This window comes from Staurois parvus, unplaced genomic scaffold, assembly GCF_062004578.1.
Source record: "Staurois parvus isolate SC_StPar_1 unplaced genomic scaffold, SC_StPar_1.0 ptg000505l, whole genome shotgun sequence".
NCBI classification, from domain to species: Eukaryota; Metazoa; Chordata; class Amphibia; order Anura; family Ranidae; genus Staurois; species Staurois parvus.
In genome coordinates this window covers 2,877,920-2,898,073 of record NW_028318301.1, presented here as the reverse complement: position 1 = coordinate 2,898,073, position 20,154 = coordinate 2,877,920, and the positions used below count along the sequence as shown (strand labels likewise).

Sequence of the window (20,154 nt, the reverse complement as noted above, 5' to 3'; positions counted from 1 at the left end):
GATTCGTAATTTGCATTAAAGAGCTTTAGAAACAGTTCAACACTTTCAGAAAGTAAGATTAATTATGAAAAGGTCAAAAAGGGTGCAATGAAAATATTTACAGAAAAAAGATGTAGCCAATATATATATAAATATACATAGAGCAATAAAAAAGCAAAGAGATAACAGAAAGGCATTTAGAGGGTTGAAGTACTTGCCAGTCAGCCTTGGTTTAAGCAGCTTCAAGTGTCATAAGTCAAAATTCTTGTCTCTACTGCCAGTTTCGATGTTAAAAGCAGGAGATTCTTCAACCTCTCACACCAAGCATCACAGCCTTTTTCTAGGATCTCAGCAGGGTGTCTCCCTGGAGCAGTGAAACCAATCATCTCCTTTGGGGAGGGAAGTTTAGGTGGAGCCCTAAGTTATGACTAGAAACTCTCCTAGCTGCTTTTATGATTCATAACTCATTCTCGGGGCATTTGCCAACCTGGGAACTAGTATATTAATATTCAGCAGCACCTGCGGAATGATTAGAGATGAAACATGTCATATCTACTTGAATGGTTCAGGAGATATAATTTTCTGCTCTCTTACATGTGTCAGATAAGGGGTGCAACATACCAGGAGAATGGTCTCAAATTGAGCCGTCCGAATTTGGGCTCCATGTTTAGGGAATTATGTTCTACGTGTAGATATCAACCTATATGAAAAAGTGAGTTTTTAAAAGCAAGTCTGTTTTTATGACCCCTTGGAAGGTCTTTTGAAGTTCAGTGAAGGACTTGGTTTACACTTTTACGATATCCCATATTGCACAGCTACCAGACAGGGGGGCACCTAGCTGGTGAGCTTTTATAGCCAGGACGCCCTCCCACTGGGTTTTGATGCCTTTTTGAACTCTGCATCAAACAGACCACGTCACTCAACAGAGGGAGGGGGGATGATTGGAGGAGGCAGCCTGCTTTGGTAGTGAGAAATGGTACAACATGGAAAATTCTTAACAAAATGGAGGACTGCATCCATCTCTGTGGGCACGATTGCTACAGTCACCATCCTGGCATCGTGAAATGTGTTGTTGGCGTTGAATGCACAATTCATGATTGCTAAACATCCATTTTATGAAAATAATGTCTCCAAGCACATGTTTTGCCAACAGACGCCTTTTGAGATGAGATGTGTGGGGGACTTTTGCTGTGAAAGATAGAGATATCCTGGTGTGGATGATATCCCTTTATTGGTGGTCATACTATCTGGTAAGGTGGATCTGCATACACGGTGGTGAATTGGTGGAGTGTTTCTTTATCATTTTGGATGTTGTGAAATTCATTTGGAGGGACGTTTGCTCCCCATCCTGGGAACAGCACAGATATTTCCACTTTTCTGTGGTGAACTTTCTTTTTTATCTTTGAACTTTCTATGTGTATATTTGTCAAGATTTGCACATTTATAGTTTAATCTCTGTCTTTGATTTGTATTCACTAACATTTTATTTACAGTGCTGCATGTTTTTTTCTATAGTATTTGGGGTTGGTATCATAACTGTTGGTGTTGGCTTCTACACTGTCGTTATATATCGTTATATAGTGCTCCAGCCCTCATTCTCGGATCCTCTGCATTCCATGACCGGCTTTCTGGAACCGGTCAGAGTGGCAGCTAGTGGAGAAATGGTATGCCTGATGACCCCTTGCCGATGGTATTTTTAGATGTGCCTTATGTAACTACTTTTATGTAAATTGCCAATTGTTTTTAATATTCACATTGCAACAAATGTATTCACTTAGAGGTGCCTCTCTCGCTTTTTTTTTTTCCGCAAACCTCATGTTTTTTCAATGGAGCAGTGTGAAATCAGCCAAAAATGCAACTGAAACCCAACTAACCACTGTGAAGAGTTCCAAAGTGTTTAAAGGGATGCATGCATTTTTCTTATGCTTTTTTTTTACCTGAAAAACTGATCAGTGTGAAAGGGCCCTTACAGTTTTGCGTACCTTCAACTTTAATTTTCGATTTTTGCAAAATTGAAACATAATATTGACAGGTGTCATGTGCATTTGAATTAATGAAGGGAACAAAATTCAGATTTTTGGAAATTCTTTTGCAATTTCATATTTATTTAATTCACAAAGACCTGACATAAAAAAAAAAAATTAAACCAAAAAAAAGTGTAGGGTCCCCCCCAAAATCAATACCAGCCCTTTGGGCCCCCCTCCTTCAAAGCACCCCTCATGTTGAGGGTATGTGGTCAGGTATGGTTCAGGACAGGGTGGCTGCTCATTCGCCCCATCTTTTCCTGGCCTGCATTCTTGGATAAGGGTCGGGTGTGGGTTTGGGGGGGGTTGGGACCATACCATTTAAAAACTATTTTTGGCATGGAGTTTCTCTTCTTGTATGAATTTTTTTTGGGAGGGCCTTCACTGTTTCTTTTTTACATTTTGACATGGGGTTTCCCTCAAAGTTATGGATTGTGAGGGATGACTTCTATGCTGTTTTTTTTTTTTTTAAGCTTTGATGCCGACGCTTGCTTACTTTATGCAGACAGCAGATGAGTCAAGGTTGTTAAGGACACGGAAACTGCTGCTCCTTAACAACCAGCTATTCTTCACAATGAATTCAGGTCAGATTTGAAAATATTAAATCCTTCTGATAAAAACAAACATACGAAATGAATGCACAAGATATGAAACAAATGTCAAAATGAATCTGTTCAACATAACGAATATGACGAAACAAAATTCTTCAATTAAATAATGACACGAAAACTAAATGAAAATTTCAGTTGTGCACGTCTAATGCTGAAAGCAACACAGCGCTTTTTGCATTCACCAATTTCTATTGCCAGACTTCCACTTTAGGGTCCCAAAACACTCCTCTGACCTGAACACTCCTCTGACCAATCAGAGCAGGTCACATGACAGTTGTATACAATGGATGGCTTCATTCATGCCATCCATTGTATACTAGTGTCTGTGAATGGTCACAGCTAATCACATGCACATGTCATGTGATTAGCTGTGGCCAAATCACAGCTAAGCACAAAAAAAAAAAAACCCTGAATGAATCAATGTCATTCAGGTAAATGCTTGCTTATAGCAAAGTAATTCTTTGCTATAAGCAGATTGTGTAAAAAAAAAAAAAAAATACTGATCACTTCCCCAAAGTAGTACAATGTTACTATGGTAACATTGTATTACTTTGGTCATAGTGAAATATGAAAAAAAAATCTTAAAAAAAAAAAAAAATTTAATAAAAAATAAAATAATATATATATTTTTTTTTTCATACTGTCACCAGTCAGTGTCCCTGATCACCTCCATGCCAGTTATATGATGACACTGTACTGCACTGGTGACAATATGTAAAAAAAAAAAAGTGAAACTAATTTTTTTAATTTTTTCATTTTCTGAAAAATTATGACAAAAAAATACAACTTCAAAAAACTCGCCATGCCTCTTATGAAGTACGTCGGACTGTCTACTTTGCAAAAAGGGGTAATTTGGGGGATATCTGTTCTGTTCTGACATTCTTGGACCTCAAGAAATTTGATTGGCTGTCAGTACTTCAGGATTGATCAATATTCAGATCTATACCATATTTTGTGAACTCTATAACCTTCCTACAAACTAAAAAATACATCCTAATTTGGGTTATTTTCACCAAAGACATGTAGCAGAATACATCTTGGTCTAAATTTATGAAGAACAATTATTTATTTGCAAACTTTTATAACAGAAACAAAGAAAAACGTGTGTTTTTTTTCTAAATTTTTGGTCTTTTTTTGTTAATTTAGCAAAAAATAAAAACCCCAGCGGTGATTAAATACCACCAAAAGAAATCTCTAGTTGTGTGAAGAAAATGATAAAATTTTAGTTTGGGTACAATGTTGTATGACCGCGCAATTCTCATTCAAAGTGTGAGAGCGCTGAAACCTGAAAACTGGCCTGGGCAGGAAGGTGTAAAATTGCCCAGTGTTGAATTGGTTAAGCTTGCTCCATTTGTGTGCAGTCAATGTCTTCCACGTCTGCTCCAGCAGGTCTTCTTTTACCTCTACCTATTCCAGATGAACCTTGGCATTGCATTTCCATGGACCATAGGTCATGGTCAGGTGTCAGGCTCAGAGACCAGTAGCTATAGTAGCGGAAAAGCTCCCACAAACCAGCAGAATGGTACACAAGCAGGTCACCCTGGCAGATGACGTGGGCTCACCTGAGGTGCGGTGGTCTAAGCACTAAACAGTATTCACCAGAGCTCCTGATGGTGGATATGGGTTTTGCTGCTTGTTAGTAACAGGTCGCGGTTCTCAGGATTGCCCCACTAGGAGGTGAGCAAGCCAGGGCCCAGTAGTGGCGGTAGCAGGCAGGGATCAAACAGAAGTATAGTCAGCAAACAAGCCGAAGGTCGGTAACGTGGTTGCAGGTTGGGATCGGGTAGAAGCGAGGTCAAGCCAATGGTTGGTAACGAGTGACAGCAAAAGTACGGATGGCAGCAGGAGGGACAAGAGCGAGTCATTGGCTGGAGAAGACACAATAATCTGGCAAACAGGAAGTGCAAAGACATGGCTTAAATCAGGAAGTTCATGGGAGGAGCAAAAAGTTTAAGGTTCAGCAGAAAACAAGGCACAAGGCAGGATTATCCAATGGATCAGGCAGAGTGCTGTCCAACATTCCCAGTATCTCATTAAGAAGAGTTACTGCCAGACACAGCAGACATCCCAGGTTAAAGTCCAGGCCCTGCCACTATATCTTCCTCGCAACAAGATTCTCTCTACCAAGAATATTCATATCAGAATACCCTCGATGAAATTTGCTACTCATTTCATTGGTCCCTTTACAATCCTCTGCCAGGTTAATCATGTTGCTTTAAAATTCCGTCTCCCTTCACTTTTAAGGATTCCTAAAATGTCTTCCATGTTTCCCTCCTGAGACCGTACAATATCAATAGGTTTTTCTGTCCTCTTTGTCATCCTATTCCAATGAAAAATACTACAGATCAGTATGAAATCAAGCAAATCTTGGACTCCAGAGGAAGATTTTTATATCTAATTGACTGGAAGGGATAGGGTCCTTAGGAAAGATGTTGGATTTTTTATACAGATTTTCTGCCCCCCGTTTGGTGAAATATTTTATATCAGAAATTTCCTCTCAAGCCTGGCTCTAAAGGGGTGGAGAGGCCTTGTAATAGGAGGTATACTGTCACGGTTTGGCCTGCAGTTTCTTGCCTGTGAAATTCTTACCTCCTTGCTGCAGTGCTTCTTCTAGACCTGTGATTCTATTCACATGTGCTGCTGACTTCTGTGTTCACCAATGGGCGTCACCTGCTCTATTGTGGATTTATATACCTTTCCCTTCTATCCCTTCCTGGCCTGCCTCCCAGTCTGCTTTTCTATATAAGACATGCTCTGTGCAGACTGCGTTGCCTGAGCAACTTCCCAGATTCTCTGAGCTCTTGGTTTGCCTTATTACTTCTATTCTGTGTCAGACTTCCAGTGTACCAACCCCAGGTTTGTCTACTGTTCTTGCTTGCCTGCCACCCATCCCTACTCAGCTTTTTTCCTGGATCCTCTTCTGTCTCCTGCCATCTATACTCTGCATAGTCTCTGCATTGTCAGCTTGGTGTACCTGGGGGCTGCGACCTGGTTCCAGCTTGCTGCAAGACCATGCCTCCATCAAGTGCCATGGTGTAGAAGCCTAAATTGGCTTTCTATAGGGGCTCACTACCACAGAAATCTGAGAGTCAGCTTATATGGAATGGTTTTAAAGGGATAAAATATAAGGGAATGGGCATCTATTACATAGATGCACTGAACATGAATATGATTGTTTTTTACTTTTTCTCCAAACTTTACATTTTAGGAGTAATGAAACAACTATACAGGAAGAAAATAAGTATTTGATCCCCTGCTAATTTTGAATGTTTGCCTACTCACAAAGAAATGATCAGTCTAAAAATCAAATGGTAGATGTATTGTAACACTGAGAGACAGAATAGCAACAAAACTTTCAAAAGAAATGCATGTCTAACAAATGATGCACTGATTTGCATTTTCATGAGGGAAATAAGTATTTGATCCCCTATCATTCAGCAGGATTTCTGGCTACCAGGTGTCTTTCATACAGGTAACAAGCTGAGATTAGAAGCAGTCTCTTAAAGGAAGTGCTGCTAATCGCATTTTGTTACCTGTATAAAAGACACCTGTCCACAGGAGCAATCAAACAATCAGATTCCAAACTCTCCACCATGGCAAAGACCAAATAGCTGTCCAAGGATGTCAGGGAGAAGATTGTAGCCCTACACAAGGCTGGACTGAGCTACTAAACTATCGCCAAGCAGCTTGCTGAGACGGTGACGCAATCACCAGTTGGTGCAATCATTCGCAAATGGAAGAAACACATAACTGTCAGTCTCCCTAGGTCTGATGCATCATGCAAGATCTCACCTCGTGGAGTGTCAATGATCATGAGAACAGTGAGAAATCATCCCAGAACTACACGTGAGGATCTTGTCAATGATCTCCAGGCAGCTGGGACCACAGTCACCAAGAAAACAATTGGTAACACACTACGCCGACAAGGATTGAAATCCTGCAGTGCTCGCAAGGTCCCTTTGCTCAAGAAAGCACATGTCCAGGCCCGTCTGAAGTTTGCCACTGAACATCTGAATGATGCAGAGGAGGACTGGTTGAAAGTGTTGTGATCAGATGAGACCAAAATCGAGCTCTTTGGATCAACTCAACTCGCCGTGTTTGGAGGAGGAATGCTGCATATGACCCCAAGAACACCATCCCAACTGTCAAACATGGTGGTGGAAACATTCTGCTTTGGGGGTGTTTTTCTGCTAAGGGGACAGGACATCTGCACTACATCAAAGGGACGATGGAAGGGGCAATGTACCGTCTAATCTTGGGTGAGAACTTACTTCCCTCAGCCAGGGCATTGAAAATGGGTCATGGATGGGTGTTCCAGCATGACAATGATCCAAGACACATGGCCAAGGCAACAAAGGAGTGGCTCAAGAAGAAGCACATTAAGGTCCTGGAGTGGCCTAGCCAGTCTCCAGACCTTAATCCGATTGTAAATCTGTGGAGGGAGCTGAAAGTTCAAGTTGCCAAACGTCATCCACCAAACCTTAATGACTTGAAGAGGATCTGCCAAGAGGAGTGGGCCAAAATCCTTCCTGAGATGTGTGCAAACCTGGTGGTCAACTATAGGAAACGTCTGACCTCTGTGATTGTCAATAAGGGATTTGCCACCAAGTACTAAGTCATGTTTTGTGAAGGGGATCAAATACTTATTTCCCTCATGAAAATGCAAATCAGTGCATAATTTGTTAGCATGCATTTCTTTTGAATTTTTTGTTGCTATTTTGTCTCTCAGTGTTACAATACACCTACCATTTAATTTTTAGACTGATCATTTGTTTGTCAGTGGGCAAACATTCAAAATCAGCAGTGGATCAAACACTTATTTCTTTCACTGTATTTAATGCTGCCTTTTCATTTGACCTCTGCCTCTGTGTTCCAGGCACTAGCAACCTTTGCTCTGTACTATCAGCATGTGATAAGCATAGTTCAGAGAACAGTGAGATGTGGCATTAGTCATATGTGCACAGGCTCCAGCATGCAAAGCTCTGAGTCATAAAGCATTCCAGTGTAATAATCACAAGGCTGGACAAAGTATTTGGAGGAAGAAGTCACTTCCTACTTGTGTTCACAATACAGGCTGTTTAATAGGACCTGTGTAAAATATAGTGTTTACAGTCTTAAAGAACACAGATTGCCTACAAGAAGCTGACTTCCACAAGCGCAAGTCACTGAAAGAAGGAAAATCTGTTATAACACACAGCATCATAAAGCCAAGCTAACAACTGGATATAGAAAATATATTTTATCATTTGAAGCAGCAAAGCCAAAGGTAAGAAAATACATTGTATTTTCAATCTAAACTTAAGAAACTTTTGTGCTGACTGCTGAAGGATATCCTGGATTGTCAGCTGAAGACCTTCACATATATACAGTATATATAACTCATCTTAATTACTTTGCACAAATGAATACTAATAAATTCAGAAGGGCACATTCCCTGCGCATACCACGCTCTCCAAAACCATCAACATTCCTTGATTCTTCTGGGGTTTATGATCGACTGGATGAGATGGAAATCCACGATGACCACCGTGGTCACAATGAAAGCTCAGGAAACAGGGACAATAGCTTTTCCTTAGAAATTCCTTTGATCTTGGAGGCACCAAAACTTCAATATTGCAGGAAGAAGTGGAGTTCAAAAAGTCTGCGGTTACCAAAGACACAGCAGGCAGAAGCAGTATGTAATGGCCAAGCCAAAGAAGTAACCCATATGGACCACAGCATTCAAAATTCAAATAAAAAAACTGATACATTCAATTCTCATGATGAGCGAAGTTTGTCAAGTGACTCACAAAGCTACCAAAAAGGTGAAGATGAAGGAGACAAACAGAAGGGCAAAAAGATGAAGAATTATAAAAAGGTGAGTTGCGCTTTTTCCTTTTGTGACTAAAGAGTAGCTTTATCACCTTTTAAATTCTCAGGCAATTTTGTCTCTGCCTCTCAGACAACACAGAGAGTAAGGTAAAAGTAATTTTCTAACACAAGCTTATGTATATTATCCAAATAGTAATTGTGGTACTTTTTTTTTTTTTTTTTTTTTTAAATGTGTGTCCAAATTCACATATCAGCTAAGGATTTACAGATCAAGTTAAAATGAGGTATCAACTCTGTTTTTAAATGCACTATATTAATCTATAATGTTATCAATATGTTTTATTATGTGCATCAGTCTTGAAATCAATATAATAAAAGGAAAGGCAAAAGTAAAATGTTTAATGCACTGGCAGCTAGTTGTCATATACGCAGAAAATATTAAAGATTTTAGAACTGAATTACCCTAATTGACTTAAATTACTTTTTTGTACTTAAAAGGAATGTAATATTTTAACACTAAATGGTCTGAGTGATGTAATGCATGCTTGAACTTTGAGCTCATAATAAGGAATCACCATGCTGGAGAGTGCTCAGTGACCCTTGAGACAATTAAATTGATTTTTTTTGTACTAGAGCAACTTGTTTCTACCCATATTTAGTACATTAGAGTGGGGAATTATTTTTAACGCTCCCTTAGAATCAACAATCATGTGATTCCTTAGTTACACTATCTTGCTAACAAAAACAGTGTATTCATTTATTTATTTAGGCTTTTTTTACAAAAAAAATTGTAGAAAATAGAAAACAAAGAGTGTACTTCCTATTTCTTACAGCCACTTCTGTCATGTGGCTGCCATTGCTGTTCTCCTTCTGAAAATGTGAGTTTCCTGGCATTGTTTGGCATCAATACTTCTGAGTCACAGACCTGTAACAAACATGTACTGTAACAAATGAAAGTCAGGATTTTTTATTTTTGTTCAAGAAAGTTGACTCAAAAAGTATTGAAAGAAGAGCATTAGCATGGTAGCTAGGGTAGTGACATTTTCTGAAAAAGATGTCAGCAGTGTTAGCCCCATAGTGTCTCATGTATCTGCTGAGTTTGCTTGTCATCCTTTAAATGTTTTAATATGAGAACTTTTCAACAGACCATTTTCAGCATTTTTTGTATCTGAATGGTGGGTAACACTCTAGGCAGCTATTCAATCCAGATTACATATAGTATATGATCAGTGCTGAACTACACCAGAAATGTGAGTCAGTGATCTGCTATACCTCCCAAATCTTTTCATTCAGGGAAATCCCTTGCGACTCTACATTTATTACACAGCAGTTTCGACTTTGTGACGTGTACTGCTTTTTACGTACAGCTCTGTGACGCATATGACTGTTACCAACATAGTATCACTGCTTGCCAAACAAAAAGAATACACAGTATTCATATACAATTTTAATAGAGTGACAAAATTGTATGCTTATTATTACAGAAACAAAAATTACAAAAGCTGAAACCTTGGTTTACCTGTATTGCTTGATTTTACTTGAATTCTAACTGTATCTGTTAAAAAAAAAAAGAACTTGATTACAGAACAGCAAATTTACTATAGTAGTCATGGAATTGGATGGACCATTTACAATATTCACTGTAGGATTAAAGTGTTTCTGAAGCCTCTGGTTTTTTTTTTTTACCGTAAGGCATTCTACGCATTAAGGTGAAAAAAAAAACTTCTGTGCCACAGACTCACACCCTCACCTCCTTATGCTTACCTGAGCCCCATTGCTATCCAGCGGTGAACATGAGAGATGAGGGAGCAGGGGTTGGGGCCAAGTTCTGCTGTCTGTGACAATGGTTGCAGCAGTGGGACTTAGGAGCGAGCCCACATGAATGCCCCCACGGGAATCGCTTTCCTATTGGGGGCATTACCAAGAGAGGGGGGAACGAGAAGAGGAGGATTCCAGCTGCTCTGTGCAATTATATTCCACAGACCGGGTAAGTATAGACATGTTTGTTGCTTACAAAAAAATCTTTGACAATCACTTTAAATTTATTACCTACAGGTAAAATGGAGAAACTGCATTATGTTTCTATGCAGGGTATTTTGGTATTAAAAGCACTCTACCATGTTTACCTGTAGGCCTAAACCAATCATACTTAACTAAATAATAAACAGAAACAGCAATACAAAATATTCTCCTAATTGTACATTAGCAAAGGAGAATATCACCAGCACATACAATTGTACATTAGGGCACACAGGATGAAGTATGCAGGTACATTGGATTATGCTACTGCCTTTAGGAGATTGGAACAAATCTCCTGGCAAACAAAGTTTAAAGGACAGTGCACTAAAACCCCTCCTGCTCCCAGCCTGTCTTAGCTTCTTTGAGGGAAAAAAAACACATTTTCTTTTTTTCAGTTAAGATTCCAATTTCTTCTAGCAAGTTTCTTCTGTAGCTGCAAAGTCAAAAGGTGCTCACTTTGCAGCTTTTTGCATCAGGTAATCATCAACAGTGCCATAGGAAGCCCTACTCAGACTACACTAAAAAGAAGGGTCAGCCTGTAATGTGCATTTTGGCACTGAACTCTGCTGAAGATATTCAATTAGGTACCTATTTGCAATGTGTGAGACAGCTAAAGAGTGCTTAATAGGTCCAGGGACACAGTGCACCCATTGGGTGAAACCCTGTCCCTGAAAATCCCTTATAGGGGGGTGAAGACTAGCTAAGCAAGCATGTACTCTGCATTCTGTACATTACAGGCTGCTTATTGGGATACCACAGAGCCTCAGGAATTCATATGTGCTGAGTAGGTCGTTTGACCTTGTCTAAAAAGAACTTTCTTGGTGCTTACTTTATTTATCCCAGACTTACTCTATTTGTAAGGACAGCCACCGGGCAGTGGTGTATTTAGGTTTTGTGCTGCCCTAGGCAACACAAAAATCATCTGCCCCAGGCAACACAAAAATTGTCTGCTCCCCACGGACACTGACCAACACTACCTTCCCTTCCCCCCTCCTGCAGAAAGAGCCTGATATTCACCAACACCCGTGCCCCCCCCTTCCCTGACGATAGAGAGAAATACACCCATCTTCACAGCTCCGGACATCCCTGAGAATGAGAGTCAGGCTCTACATACATCATCAAGCAGGCTGCAGCCTCTCTTGGATCCCACCTGGTTCCCATGGCGCACATGTCACTTCTTCCATCCCTTGTTCTGGGGGAGGTGCTGCCCCCCCTGAAAAATGCTGCCCTAGGCAAGTGCCTTGTTTGCCTTGTGGTAAATACACCCCTGCCCCCGGGGCCTTAAATACCCAGAAAAAGAAGCCAAAACTCCTTCTGTGAAACTCTCTACTTCCTAAACTAAGGATTTCTTTTGTTTCTCTCAGGCCTCCAAGGCAAGGCCTGGAATTTGGTCTCTGCCTCCACAAAATTCTGTATGGAAGCAGCCATGTCAGTTATTGCTTCCTTTCATCCAGGGGACGTTTTGGCCAATGTGACCGATAAGGATACCTTTTTTGCATGTCCCCATCTTCCTGGCACAAACGCTGTTTGCATTTTTGCTGTGGTCATGCACCATTATCACTTTGTTAGCCTTCCCTTTGGCCTGTCCACTGTGGCTTGAGTTTTCAGCAAGGTTCTAGCCCCTGTTCTAGCTCTACTTTGCTCTCAGGGCTTCCCCATAGTGGGATATCTGGGTGATGTTCCTCTAAGGGAACAGTCAGCACAGGGTCTATCAGTCAACTGCCAATGGACTGTCTGGGCTATAGAAGTCTTCAAGTGCATTGTATAGCTGCATAAATCAGCACTGCAACACCAAGAGAAAAATATTGACAGGGAAGGGACCACCTGCAGATTGACAGCCTCAGCTCTGTTCCGGTGTGCTGTGGACATGGGGTGTCCTTTCCCTCCAGTCAGCTCTCAGAGCTCCCCTCGCTGAGCTCTGAAAAGTGCCCCCTTTTTTCTGAACTCTTAGACAAGCTTTATAAATACAGCAGTTTGAATGGATGTAGAGAACAGAAGGAGGATTTGTTTCATCTCTGTGTATCATCTGAGGTCAGTCACTTCACTGGGTTTATATGTAAGGATGTAAAACCACTTTAAAGTGTATAATACCCACACTGTATCCAGCTAAATAAGATATTCCTAGGTAATGTTATATAATCCTAAATACACTTCTATTACACTATTAGTTTATTTTTGTACAAAAACACAAACTATATATATATTTGTCTATATTGCTTATTGTATATTATTATGAGTCCACCTGCATGTAAACACTGTTGGCTTGGTATTTACAAATATAATAATCAATTGTATGTTCAGTAGTACCTGATTTAGCTCTAAACAATACGCAAAATAACCACATATACATACAAAATATTGCAAACCATATCCCCACAACCTTGTATTTAGGGGTTCTTGTGGACTTGTATACATGTAGTACTAAAAACTTAATTCCACCAGTGGATAGGATATCGGGGGATTTGCTCCTGGTATCATGTACTATATTCATCCATTTACAGAACAATTGGCAATCAGTGAAACTAATATAGGGCACATAATACATGTTATAGATTATAATATTACATACTAATAATAATATTTATAATGTTACATAATAATGTTTCCTGTCAGTGGGATCTGTCATGGTTAATATATGTCAGTTTGGTTAAAAGATAACATACAGTTTTTTCCTTTCCCCATATTTCAAAGGCATCAGTAATGTACCTGCTTTAGGGTAAATTATACAGTCCAACACCACTGATATAGGTCATAAAGTTATTGATATTTCATAACATATTTAGGACCCAAAATGGAACTCCAGTCAACCTTGGGCAAAAATGCTCTTTTTTTTTTTTCAGTCCATTATTACTCTTGTGCTTGCCTTTATGCTTCATTTGAATTGTATTTTCTGGTTTGAGCAACCAGTCGCTGTGGTTTTCTCCACCTACAGTCACTGATTAGCAGCTATGTAAATAGCTGCTGATTTTTGCACAGCACTGTCCCTCAGAGCCTCTCCTTCCTGAGCACCATTCACTTGAAAACCCTCCTCGTCATTGCATTCCCATGGAATCTGGAATTATGTAAAACGTAATTCATATTTCCCCCTACAGTCTACAGTACAGTGCTCCAGAAGGCCTGGCTTCTGTCTATATGTCCAAATGCAGCCTTGCTCAAATGCTCTTTTTGGTCAGCAAAGTTTTCCAGCAGTGTTTATATATATATATATACAGTTGTGTTCAAAATAATAGCAGTCAGACATCACTAACCTGATCAATCACTGTTTTTGGTAGAAATTATATTTCTACATGGCAAATAATTTACTAGCAGGTGTAGTAGAGTAATAGAAATCCAACAGACCCAACAGTCATGACATGCATGCTGCTGATTCTGTGTAATTGAATCACTCATTGAAAGGGGCATGTTCAAAATAATAGCAGTGTGTTCTATTAGTGAGGTCATTCATTCTTTGAAAAACAGGTGGCAATTATTGCCCTTATTTAAGGAAGGAAGGCAGCAAATGTTGTACATGCTGGTTACAGTGCATTTCTCTCTAAAATTCTGAGGAAAATGGGTCGTTCCAGACATTGTTCAGAAGAACAGCGTACCTTGATTAAAAAGTTGATTGGAGAGGGGAAAACATATAAAGAAGTGCAGAAAATGATAGGCTGCTCAGCTAAAACGATCGCAAATGTTTTAAAATGGCAATCAAAACCTGAAAGACGTGGAAGAAAGCGAAAAACTACCATTCAAATGGATAGAAGAATAGCCAAAATGGCAAGGACTCAGCCAACAATCAGCTCCAGGAAGATCAAAGAAGGTCTAAAGTTACCTGTGAGTACTGTTACAATTAGAAGACGCCTATGTGAAGCCAAGCTATCTGCAAGAAGCCCCCGCAAAGTCCCACTGTTGAAAAAAAGACATGCTGAAGAGGTTACAATTTGCCAAAGAGCACACTGACTGGCCTAAAGAGAAATGGCGCAACATTTTGTGGACTGATGAAAGCAAGATTGTTCTTTTTGGGTCTAGTGGCCGGAGACAGTTTGTCAGACGACCCCCAAACACTGAATTCAAGCCACAGTACACTGTAAAGACAGTGAAGCATGGTTGCGCAAGCATCATGATATGGGGATGTTTCTCATACTACGGTGTTGGGCCTATTTATCACATACCAGGGATCATGGATCAGTTTGAACATATCAGAATACTTGAAGAGGTCATGCTGCCTTATGCTGAAGAGGAAATGCCCTTGAAATGGGTGTTCCAACAAGACAACAACCCCAAACACACCAGTAAACGTGCAACATCTTGGTTCCAGACCAACAAGATTGACGTTATGGAGTGGCCAGCCCAATCCCCGGATCTTAATCCAATAGAAAACTTGTGGGTGACATCAAAAATGCAGTTTCTGAGGCAAAACCAAGAAATAGAGAAGAACTGTGGAATATAGCCCAATCATCCTGGGCTGGAATACCTGTTCACAAGTGCCAGACGTTGGTTGACTCCATGCAACACAGATGTACAGCAGTTCTCAGAAACAATGGTTATACAACTAAATATTAATTAAGTGATTAAAAAAAAAGCAAAATCTTCAAACATTTTTCAGTTTATATAGTGAATGTTTGAGTTTGTAAAGAAGAATACAAACACTGCTATTTTTTTTAACAGTCTAATATTCACTTTTCTTCAATTTTTTTTAGAGGAACAACATAAATTTGATATATTTTTCTTCATGTTTTGATGTGGAATAGAATGTGTAGTGTTCCCAATGCATTTGTGTGAATGGAAATAAAAGCTATTAGAAGAATTTTCAGCTTTATTCACTTTTTTTCAACACACTGCTATTATTTTGAACACAACTGTATATATGTGTATATATATATATATATATATATATATATATGGGCTCATATGAATATAAAGTAAAACAGCTATGCTGTAATAGAAATGTATTTAGGATTATGTATTACTACTTAGGAATATCTCTATTCATGGGAGGATATGTTAATCACAAATCACAGCAGAGGGCCAATCACAGCGGCCGTTAACCACGTTATCATCTGTGTCCATTCACAACGTGAGGAAAATACTGCTGATAACTGGCAAGTGTGAAAGTATCTACACTGATAACCAGTGCAACCCAACAGTGCCACCTATTAAATGCCAAACAATTTCCATCAGTGCTGCCAGTCAGTGCCACCTATCACTGCTGCATATATGTGCCCTTCAGTGCTGCCTATTAGTGCCCATCAGTGCCCATCATTGCCGCCTATCAGTGCCCATCTCTGCCGCATATCAGTGTCTCAGCAGTGCCCACTAGTGACACCTCATCAGTGCCCATCAGTGCAGCCTATCAGAGCACATCAGTGTGGCCTCATCAGAGCACATTAGTGTGGCCTCATCAGTGCACATCAGTGGAGAAAAATTGCCTCTTTGCAAAATTTTATATCAGAAACTAAGAAAAACATTTTTTTTAATGTTTGGTCTTTTTTCATTTCTTTACCAAAAAATAAAACACCCAGTGGTGATTAAACACCACCAAAATAAAGCTCTATTTGTGTAAAAAAAAAAAAGATCAAATGTATATATGGGTACAGTGTTGCATGGCTGCGCAATTGCCATTCAAAGTGCAATAGCACTGAAAGCTGAAAATTGGCCTGGGCAAAAAGGAGGTAAAAGTGCCAGGGTAGGCAAGTAGTTAAAGTGATTTTATATCTGGTTCAGAATATGTAAATACTTTATTGTTCATAATCTTGACACATTTTCACTGTGAGGCCTACTATCATTCACAAAAATTTGTTCTTTGCATAATGACAATTTGGGTCTCGGTGAAGCTTTTGAACCAAATCTTATTTTAAACTTGCTTATTCCTTTTTTTTCCTAGACTATTGACCGGGCTTTTCGTCGGGGCTGGGGAACATTTATCACCAACATCTATACTATTTCTCTTACGAGAACATCTCAAGATTACCCTCATCTCGTTAAAGCTTGCTAAGTGTTTACAGCAATATACCAAAAACTGTTATCTCAAAATGAACAGAGAACTCTGTAAAGGACCTCAGACATGGATATATAAAAACACCGATAGGATTGATTTACTTGGCTTAGATAACATTCTGTATGCGCATTGCAGTTTTCCTCCCATTCTGTCAATTAATTTACAGGGAATTAGGAAAACTCTGTACTCCACAACAGTAGGTGTGATTTTGTGAAACACAGTCCTAAGGCAGAAGGAAAAAAATTGTAAACATTACATTTTTTATTGAAAGGAAATCTCTGTTCACAGCATACACTTTCATTTTATACCATCAGCATAGTAATAGCAATACAAACAAAAATTTATTTTTGGCAATCAAACATAAGCTTACTTGAAAAATCTTTTTTTATCATGTAAGTGCTATCTGCCCGTTGGCCATCACTTCACAGAACTTCCTGGATTCTCCGCTTGCTTTGCAGCCTCTCCACTGCTGTTTACTTTTACTTCAAAGCACTACATATCTCATGGTAAATGGCTGCCTGCAAGAAGTGATTCCTGTACTGACCCCGCCTCTTGAAACTCCTCCTCTCAGTACCTCTGTAGTTCAGAAGGCAGACTCTGCGAAATGTGTGGCACATCACTGCCTATCAACTAGGGCATAGTGAATGCATGTCAAGGAAGTAAAAGTGGGGGGAACTTCAGAAAGCAAACAAACTTCAAGATGGGGAACTTCATGAAGCAAACAACTTCAAGATCATTCAGATTAATAGAAGTAGGCTAGAAATAATTTAAATACCAAGTGGAAGAATATATGATTTTACATTTTGTCCATAGATACACTTAGGGTTTTCTTGCTAACTTTGCAATTTCTATATCGATAATGTATGGGCTGTTTTATTATTCTTCTATTGTAATTACATGCAAAAAAACCCCAAGAGAACGCAGTGTTAGTTTTGTCAGTTTTTTAAAATCTTTTTTTAAAGTGGTTTAAAGTGAATGACTTGTGTTTTGATTCTTATTGAAAGCAGTTATGAAAACTTGCATGATGGAATCAATATTGACAGCTTTTTGAAACCACCCAATATTAATATATAGTACTGCTTCCAATAGATCTAAAACCCAATCACTAAAATCTTAAATGGACTTCAATGTGCTAATTTCATTTCAAAACTTGTTTTCAATCTTTTTAAAATGTGCATCTTTCTTTCAAACAATACCTGGTGATCCTGTTATGAAGGACCTTGTTCAGGCACTCCCTGTTACAGAGTAAATGCTGTCTCCCAGATGTGCTCCTGATCATGGCCGTGACAACACATTGCACATCTGTGGTCCATTGGTGTTTCTTTCAAAGAAGCCGGTTCTGAGCAATGATGATGTAGTAGAAGCTAGTACATGTAAACAGGAAGTGGATGAAAATGGCTGGAGTAGATCAGCAGTGCTAAGATGCCAAAACGGATGAAAAAAGGGCAAAACACTATTTAGTGTCCCAGAAGTAATGTTAAAAAATTAAAATAAAAATTGTTAACAGGTACCTGACTAAAACCTATGGACATTATACAGTACTGTGAAGGTTATGTCCCCTGTCTACTAAGAATCCGCCTCCAAAAATATCAGCAAATAAATGACAATTAGGGTAAAGAAAATAATATTTTCTCACCTAGAACATTGACCAGAAAATAATACAGTGTGTCATACCATAAGAGCAATATTAAACCCAAAAGAAAATGTAATATTTATTATTTATTACAGGTACTTTTATAGCGCTGTCAATTTACGCAGGGCTTTACATATATATTGTACATTCACATCAGTCCCTAACCCTCAAGCAGTGTACAATCTAAGGTCCCTAACTCACATTCATACATACACATTCTAGGGCAAATTTAGACAGGAGCCAATTACTCTACCAGCATGTCTTTGGAGTGTGGGAGTAAACCAGAGAACCTGGAAGAAACCCACGCAGGCACAAGGAGAACATACAAACTCCAGGCAGGTGGTGCTGTGGTTGGGATTCAAACCAATGACCCTAGTACTGCCAGGCAGAAGTGCTAACCATTTAAGCCACTGTATATCTCAGCTTGCCAATCATTGGAAGTGGTGGCTGCATTTGTTTGCTCTTTTTCCTCTGTTTACACCTGGTAATCTGGTCAGTAACACACCTCCTGTATTAGAGTGCCCCCACTCTGAAAGAATGAGCACAAAGGGCACCTTTGGACACCAGCATTGTCAGTCTAAAGGGGCAGGAGAATGTTAGATGTACCAGCAGATTTAAATAAAATAACAAATTGAAGCCAAACTCCAAAAAACACGTTGTAAGCAGTTACAGCAAATAGTTTTTATTTCTTTGGGGGTAAAGGTTTCACATAAATAAATAAAAGCTGACCATTGTAAGCACCCCTACCAGTGTTAAGTGGTTTGTCTCTGTAACTGCAAGAGAGCTTATGTTGAAAAACAACAGACTTACTGGCTGGATCATCAGGGGAAACCAAACGTCAAAAAGAAAACCAATGCATTCATCACATCTATGAATTGGTAAGCTCCAATATAATAAATGTTTGCTATTGGGTTTAATACTGAATATTTGTGTGGCCTTGCTATGTAACTGATACACAAAGAATGTTATTGAAATGCACTTATGATGAGTTGTATTATCTCTGTCTGCTAATAGTAGCTAATAGTAGCCATTTCTAGTAAACAAAAAAAATGGAGATGTGAATGGGCAGCTTTAATATGGAGAAATTTTCTCTTAACTCCCACTTTGTCCATGTACCAAGAAGTTAACTGAAATCTCCCCAATGGGACACAGATGGGAAAAAAATGACAGATTTTAACCTTTCCCTTGCTTTCCTAATATGATAGCATTGCATTCTAAGTGATGTAATATCACGTTTAGCCAACACATGTTGCCACACATTTTCAAATGCTTTGTGTTTTTGAAGGACTTAGTGCAGCTGATTTGAAAGACAAAATGCATTTCCATGCATCAGACTTGAGCATGCTAGATCTCTGGACGCTATACCACAATGCTTTGGTGGCAACGGATACCAATAAAATAATTTATTTTCTCATTTCTATTCATTTTGCCTGTGCCAGAAAAAACCATAGCACATCAAAACTTAATTGGTGAAAATGAACCATAAGAAATGATGTGTAAACCAAATAATGCTTCTACCATACAGACTAGTTTAATTACTTACGGTTTTCTTTTGCAAACCACTAGCCAATACTTTTAAAACTGTAAAATTCTTGTTTTGTAAGTAATTTATTTCAACAGTTCTTTTGCTTTATTTTATTAAATACATTTTTTAAGTTAAATTGTGTTTAATTTAAATTTGAAAATGATTGGTATTTGATGTTATAGATATGTTTTTATGTTTATTGTAAGAAAAAGTAATTTTAATTTAAATAAAAACAGTCTTGGATGAAAACTTGCTTTATTTGCTGTACAAATAAAAATATCATTCTGGAAATGCATCTCTAGTTTGTATTTTCCATGTTCTTTTTTAATAAACTTACATAGTTTCAATTAAGCAGTGAATAACATTTATGACATTAAAAGTTTAACCAGTTGCCTTCCGCCCTGTAGCAGTTTTACTGCTACAGGGCAGACTTCATGCGCAAAATCGTGTGTGTGTGCGTGATCCGTACTCCTGCCGACCCAGCGGTGCTGTGATTTGGTGCTGCACCGATCAGTCAGCAGATTCAGGTTTACAATAGACAGGCACAGGAAATGATGCAATCTTCTCTCCCAGGA

The 20,154-nt window shown here is 39.0% G+C and overlaps 2 protein-coding genes across 3 annotated transcripts in view; one reads left to right on the top strand and one right to left on the bottom strand.

Moving 5' to 3' along the window:
• The window catches only part of LOC149451932 (cathepsin F-like), a 492,728-nt gene that overhangs the window by 5,763 nt on the left and 466,811 nt on the right, over window positions 1–20,154 (bottom strand). The window contains exon 14 of one of the 2 annotated variants that reach the window (XM_089689960.1): window positions 9,945–9,980. In XM_089689960.1, the coding sequence (XP_089546086.1) occupies window positions 9,960–9,980 (21 nt within the window). In that variant the 3' untranslated portion in view covers window positions 9,945–9,959. Of the gene's footprint in view, window positions 1–9,857; window positions 9,981–20,154 lie in introns of those variants that run through there. The other variant, XM_089689959.1, reaches the window with a different exon arrangement.
• On the top strand, window positions 7,574–19,874 carry LOC149451933 (uncharacterized). The gene is made up of 2 exons (XM_089689962.1): window positions 7,574–8,471; window positions 16,308–19,874. The coding sequence occupies exons 1-2, from the start codon at window positions 8,016–8,018 to the stop codon at window positions 16,416–16,418; spliced, it is 567 nt and encodes a 188-aa protein (XP_089546088.1). The 5' UTR covers window positions 7,574–8,015; the 3' UTR covers window positions 16,419–19,874.

Coding starts and splice junctions, on each gene's coding strand:
- LOC149451933 (XM_089689962.1), top strand. CDS start 8,016: ATGAATACTAATAAATTCAGAAGGGCACATTCCCTGCGCATACCACGC. Junction 8,472..16,307: donor AGATGAAGAATTATAAAAAG/GTGAGTTGCGCT, acceptor TTTTTTTCCTAG/ACTATTGACCGGGCTTTTCG.